Raw genomic sequence first — 7,170 nt, 5'->3', positions numbered from 1 at the left:
TCAATCAAAGACAGGGATGACTCCTCGTCCACGAAGGTCGCCTGAGACTTGCTTGCAGTTTTCTTCTTTCCCATGAACTGGCGGAAGCAAAAAAGGCACTAAGGAAGATGAAGCTAGAATGATGGTGCTTGGGTGATGGCGACAATGACGGCGGTGGATTTCTGAGAGCTAGGGTTTAAAGGCAAGAGCTGGGCGACAAGGGAAAGGAAGATAAAAGGTCTTTAAATAGATTTTTCAGTGATACAAACGGCCCACAAAGCCCGTTAAAACACAATGTGGGAATGCAACGGTCCATTTACCGACGCAGCTAAAATGACGGAGGGCACGAATCCTCACAATGGTACAAACCAACGTGCAGATTTCAGACTTATCCGTCCAACGCCACGGCAGGGTTATCAGATTGATACAAGAACAACCCGTCAAACCAAGAAGAAAGAAAGAAGAAAGAAAGGGCTACCTCACGAGGAACAAAAGAACCCGGTTATGTAAGAAAGAACTCGGTAGTCTCACGAACGACAGGGATCACAACAGAAAAGTCAAAGACAACTCAGAAGAAAAGATTCGTTACATTACAAGCGACTTCAAAAATAGAAGATTACAAATCTTACAAGACCCAACGAACTCGGCACCACGAAAAGCAAAGTAGCAAAGAGGAACACGGACACAACTAGGCTCTGGAATGACTACGTGTCCCAAATTGCTACTCGGAAGGACAAACCACCATCAGTTACACTGTTTTTTTCAAAGGACGGACGCAGTGCAGCCAAGGCGGAAATCGACAGCATGGCAGGGCAACATGGAGCATAGAAGGCCGGCAGGCATCTGTCTACCCAAGACCGATGTGATGCTAGATATGGTGTTGATCTGCACCGGACGGTCTCAAGACAGGCGACGAGGATCAACCTAGAACTGCCGGATGAAGGAATGAAGCCCACATCACAAGACTTCCTCCAACTACCACCACGTACATCCTGGCACAATGTTGTCGCGGGATTAGCCTACCTCTAATCCCTATCACAAGACTTCCTCCAGCTACGACAAGACACACAGGAACTACAAAACATGCTTGGGGGCTGCTCTACTTCACAAACTACCATGTTCATGACCACCAAGGTCTCAACAGAATATCCAATGAATGAAAACAAGCACTCCGGGACAGTATTTATAGACCAAAGGATCGGCGCACATGGACTAGGAGTACCAACGAAATAAGCCTAACAAAGGACACAGTGAAAAGACAGGACTCAATAATAGATGACTCAGGCGAGAGGAAGCAGTACTCGAAGACGGGCATATTCGGAAGAATATACCAGCACAGTACAACCCATGAACAAAAAGCATTTACACTCAACCACCACCATACAACTACATCTGGCAATAGTAGGACCTCGCATCCGATTTCTTTCTGAACAAAACAACACGGATATACGCTCGGAGGCTCGACCAGCACCATAGCCTAATCAACACTAAACTAGGGAACCCGGTTTTCATTTCAACTACTTCCGGGGGCTCGGAACCAAAGACAAAGGACCAAGAATACAAGAAACTCAAGACTACAACGACGATGATACATCAAGACTCTTCATCCGACTTCTTTTCTAAAGAGAAGAACTCGGAAAAAGCGCGGAGCTGTGGGATAAACCAAAAAGCACGAGGCTCGTACACTCAGTGAGTGCAATTTCACCAAAAAGGAACCCGGACATAAGCTCGGAGGCTGCACGCCACAAAACTACTCGGATGATGGTTTAATCCAAGACTAAAAGGCCGCTTCGGAATGATGCCGCGAGACTACTCGGACGATGGTTTAATCCAAGTCTTGGGGACTACTTCAGAACACAAATTTTCAAACAACATAAAGGATCAAGACCCTCCAACTTTTTGTTCCAAATAGCAAGAGGCTCGGGGGCTACACTCAGTGAGTGCGCTTTTTCTTCGAAAAAGCGCACGTCACCAAAAGGCTTCCTCAACACAGACCATTTCAAGACATTACGACAAAAAGAACCCGGAACGAGCCATATTCGAGTTCTTTTTTATAAAACTTCAACGAACAATCGGAACAACTTCAAGACAAGATCCTCCAGCTCCTGTTCCAAATAGCAAGAGGCTCGGGGGCTACAACCAGATGGATGTATTTTTTCTTCAGAAAAGCACCCACCACTCAAAGATCCTAAGAAGCGCTGCAAGGTTTCACTCCAGAAAGCACTCGGATGACATCTTATTCCTACTCAACAAGATTTGAAGGGGCAGAGCGAGACTTTCAGAGCTCAACCATAAAGTGCTCGGGGGCTTGTTGATACGGGACCCATAGGATACCCCGCAAGGGAGAGAGAAGATCTAGTTCAACTAGGATTCTTCCCATGTAAATCTTAGTAGTAGAACTATCAAGTAATCCTACTAGGAAATCTCATTATAAACCGACTAGGACTCTGGCCTCCTGACTATATAAAGGAGGGCAATGCTCCTGTCAAAAGGAGAGGGCAGATCATAATCAATCCAACGCAAAGGCTAAGGCTGACTGGACATAAGGTTATTACTCGATCTACGATCGAGGGCCTGAACCAGGATAAATCGGCTGTCTCTTGCGTAAACCATCGAGTTTGGCATACGCCGAAGTCCGAACATACTGCCCCGGGTACCCCCGTGGCAGGCTATCGGTGGTAAAACATCGACAACAGTGTACTGCGTTTAGCCCTCTGGTTTTGTGGATTCCTCCCGTCCGGACATGGTTTGTCATCTCAACAAGTCTCTGTATGGACTGAAGCAGGCTCCTCGTGCTTGGCATCACAGGTTCGCTTCATATCTCTCTTCCATTGGATTTGTTGAAACCAAGTCGGACAGTTCGCTATTTATTTATCGCCGAGGGTCAGACATTGCTTATTTGTTGCTTTATGTGGATGATATCATCCTCACTGCCTCGTCTGCCGAGTTCCTTCGCCATATTATTGGGGCTCTTCAGCGTGAGTTTGCTATGACGGATATGGGTCAGCTAAATCATTTTTTGGGTATTTCTGTGACACGCTCTGCAGATGGTCTGTTTCTCTCCCAACGGCAGTACACTCAGGATATTTTGGAGCGCGCCGGGATGAGTGCGTGCAAACCATGCAGCACGCCTGTTGATCTCCACTCCAAATTATCTGCAGATGGACCTCCTGTTGGTGACGCTACTCAGTACCACAGCCTGGCAGGTGCTCTACAGTATCTGACTTTCACCCGTCCAGACATTGCCTTCGCTGTTCAGCAGATTTGTCTCTATATGCATGATCCTCGAGAGCCACACCTTGCAGCTCTCAAGCGCATCTTGCGGTACCTGCAGGGCACTATGTCACTTGGACTGACCATGCGCAGGTCTTCCCCTACGGAGCTTGTTGTCTACACGGATGCCGACTGGGCTGGATGTCCCGATACTCGCCGGTCGACCTCTGGCTATGCAGTGTTCCTCGGAGACAACCTGGTGTCATGGTCTTCCAAGCGCCAGCACACGGCATCCTGGTCCAGCGCCGAGGCCGAATACCGTGCTGTGGCAAACGGTGTTGCCGAGGCTACTTGGTTACGTCAGTTACTCCTTGAGCTTCGCCACCCACCTCGCCGTGCCACCCTGGTATATTGTGACAACGTCAGTGCCGTATATCTCTCCAGCAATCCAGTGCAGCATCAGCGGACGAAGCATGTTGAGATCGATCTCCATTTTGTTCGAGAGAAGGTCGCCCTCGGTCATGTTCGAGTACTTCATGTTTCTACGACATCGCAGTATGCCGACGTCTTCACCAAGGGTCTTCCCACCTCATTGTTCCAGGAGTTTCGGTCCAGCCTTACCGTTAGCGATGCTCCCGATTAGACTGCGGGGGAGTGTTAGACTATTGTAATTATAGTATGTGTAATTATAGTAGTCTCCTTGATGTACGCCCATGTGGTTGGCATGGATGTCACCCCAGTCTATATATGTACGACGTTCACTTGAGATGGAATACAATCAATCATTCCTATATTTTTCACTCGCCCGTTTGTAACCCTACTATAAACTAGTACCGGTAACACGAGCAGCAGCAGACTGGACGTAGGGACATTCTGGCCGAACCAGTATAAATCCTTATGTCATCTGAACACACTATCCGGGCTAGACGCGTAGATACAAATTTACTAGCCGGTCGTCCGAAACACCGACAATAGCTACACCTATATAAGATGGGAGAGAGACCGTACACAAGCCTGAGCCTGACAAGTTATTACAACAAACTCTCATAACTGTCACACACGACGTACACTTCGCCATAGCCAATAAGCAAGCTACCTTCGTTCGTGCAGTGCGCCCGATACCGACCGTTCCATCTGACCATCTCCATCATGTGCGACGACTGCGAGTGCTGCTGCGCCTGCTTCGCCCCGTACCAACGCTTCGCGTGCGGCTTCTGCATCGGCCTCGCCATCATCGCGGCGGTGGCCGTCATCGTCGTCCTCGTCCTCGGCTACGGCCACGTGGCGCAGCCGAGGTTCGAGGTCGACGACGCCTCGCTCACGCGCTTCACCGTCGCCACCTCGCCGGCCACCACCATCTCCTACAACCTCACGCTCACGCTCGCCGTGCGCAACCCGAACTGGGCCATGGGCGCCACCTTCCGGTCCCTCGAGGCCGACTACCGCTTCGAGGACCAGTGCTTCGACCGCGTCGACGTCGTCGCCTCGCCCACCTACGTCCTGCCTGCCAGGAAGACCGCCGTGTTCCGCCTCGCCAGCGGCGCCGACGCCGTGAACGTCATGCTCGGCAGCGCCGGCGTCAGGGCGTTCAGGAGGCAGAGCGCCAAGGGGGTGTTCGACGTCGAGGTGAAGCTCTCCGGCCAGGTCAAGTACCAGCTGCACAGCACGTGGTGCAGGCTGGAGGCCAAGTGCCCGCTCAACCTGCAGCTCGGGTCGCCGGACAGTGGCGGCGCCGTCGTCTTCCAGAAGACCACCTGCGAGGTGCTCCGGTCATCGCAGAAGGGGTGCTGAGCTGTTCGTCGCTTGCTGCATCTGCATGCATCGGATGGATCGTTAAACAGTGCGATTTACTTCGAGCGGCATCTTTGTTTGGCTGCTCTGTTTCCTTTTCTTTTTCTTTTTCTTTTTCTCACTTTCTTCGTGAGAGTTGGAGTGATCATCATTGCTTCGTATTGCATGCCATGCATGCGTAATGCAATGTTTGGGGTGTGCTTGCTTGTTTGAGACCCGGAAATCAAATTATATTTCAAACAAATTTCACAGCAACCAGTTCAATTATCCTCGAATTAAAACAGAGCAAGTTTTTTCACGTGTTCCAAAAACCAGCACGGCCTTGTCGTTTAAATGCACCTACAAAAGCAGCACACAAGCGCATCAAGAAGAGAATGCTTGGTACACTACACATCTCTTCATCTCTGCAAAGTGGAACTTTTTTTTTTCTCGAATACGCAAAATATTTGCGTATCATTGTATTAAGGAGAAAAGTTTAAATAAACATACAACGCGCTTCTATCGAGCGCCAAATAAGGTCGACCTAACACAGCTGAAGTTGAACCATCCTAGCAAAAAAAATCTCATGTTTCGATATTACATAAACATACGACGCGCTTCTATTGCTGCAAAGTGGAACTCAATCCCTTGCTTCAGATTGGAGAATGCTGCTTTATCTCTTTCTTGTACTCTCCTCTTCGCTTCGCTGTCCAAACTCCAACGCACACGGAGGACAAAGGGAGTCAGTGCATGAGTAGAGCAAAGAACAAAATTTGCTGGGAAAAATTTTGAATCTACAATTTGCATAGAATCAAGAGCTCTGCAACATGGCGAGCATGAAAACCAGTGTCACAAACACAAAAAATGATCCATCATATACAGATTGGAGCGCATTTGTTTATAGAAGGTAAAAGAACCAACAACCACAAAAAGGACTGGCACGCACATTGGAACCTTGATCAGGAAAGTAACCTAGACCAACATACTAAAACCCTGTACAAGCTGGGTGAGAACGCAAAAGGAGGTGACAGTTTGGCCCCAAGTTTAATTTGTGATTAGACATTTTTTTGGACAAAAAAAATGGAGAGAAGATCAGCAAGTGCGGGTCTGAGTGACCTGGTCATGCGAACCCCACGACCTGTTCCTATTGCATGCTGTTTTACGCTTCCGTACCGTTCGGCTTGCTGAAACTTGGCTGAAAAACATTGTTCTGACTAAATTGTTGTAAGAGAAAAATATTATCCCAACTGAAAAACAAGCTAAATAGTATAGATTATAAGTTACGTCGAATGGGGCCTTTGTTTTTCCGTGCAAAAACTTTGTTCAACCTCAAATTTTGATTAAACCAGCAAATATTTTTGCATTATATATGTGTCCATACTCCATACATGATTTTGCTTAATTTTTTCGTACAATTTTTATGTGTTCTTTTAGTTGTCGGAGCATGGGAGCACCTAGCAGAGCATTGAGCGCCGATGGGGGAATGGCAAATGGTTCCTGGTGCAGCTCCTCACGTTTCCATTTTTTAGTCTGTCTACTCAACAACCATGTGTTCTATGTAATTTCAACACATAAATTTTTTTATACCATAGAATTAAGACCCAACAGTCTCCATCCTCATTCTACCTTCAGCTTTCTTCTACCTCCAGACAATCACAAATCACAAGATCATAGATTCACAGATCACAAGAAACATTTTTTTTCTATGAAGGATAAATCACAAATCGTAGAGTAAGCTTGGAGCCGGACACACGAGGCGTCAGCCGTCTCCGCACATGAACAGCCGAGCGATCGATCCGAGCGAACAGCCTGGAGCCCACACACGAACAGCGGCGGATCCCCCAGCCCCCTCTAATTTTTTGATTTCAAGCCTAATCACTGTAGCAAAAGCTTGATTTCACCATTAAATCTTTATGCAAATCAACATCTCTATTGTTTTAGCCCCCCTTATCCCGCATCGTGCATCCGCCACTGCACACGAACACACAAGAACACGTACATGTGTTTTGGATCCGCTACTAATCACACTCGTCCACACACGAACACGAACAGCCGAGCGATCGACACGCGCGAGGTGAAAAAAAGAGAGAGAAAATTCATGTGTTTTTTCTCTCTAAAACACATGTGTGTTGTATAGCATTTCTGTTTTTTTTTTTACCTTTTTTAATTTAGAAGTTGAAGGTCTCGTTTTTATTTTATTCAACTGAG

General features: G+C 47.6%; 1 protein-coding gene across 1 annotated transcript; it reads left to right on the top strand.

The window, feature by feature from the left end:
• The first annotated feature begins 4,236 nt into the window (after positions 1-4,236).
• Positions 4,237-4,983, top strand: LOC136496083 (NDR1/HIN1-like protein 10). Its single transcript, XM_066491822.1, has one exon. The coding sequence runs from the start codon at positions 4,342-4,344 to the stop codon at positions 4,981-4,983; it is 642 nt and encodes a 213-aa protein (XP_066347919.1). The 5' UTR covers positions 4,237-4,341.
• Positions 4,984-7,170: the final 2,187 nt, after the last annotated feature.

Source organism: Miscanthus floridulus, chromosome 1 (assembly GCF_019320115.1).
Source record: "Miscanthus floridulus cultivar M001 chromosome 1, ASM1932011v1, whole genome shotgun sequence".
Classification (NCBI taxonomy): Eukaryota; Viridiplantae; Streptophyta; class Magnoliopsida; order Poales; family Poaceae; genus Miscanthus; species Miscanthus floridulus.
The sequence above is the reverse complement of the archived record's forward strand: the minus strand, read 5'-3'. Positions and strand labels throughout refer to the sequence as shown.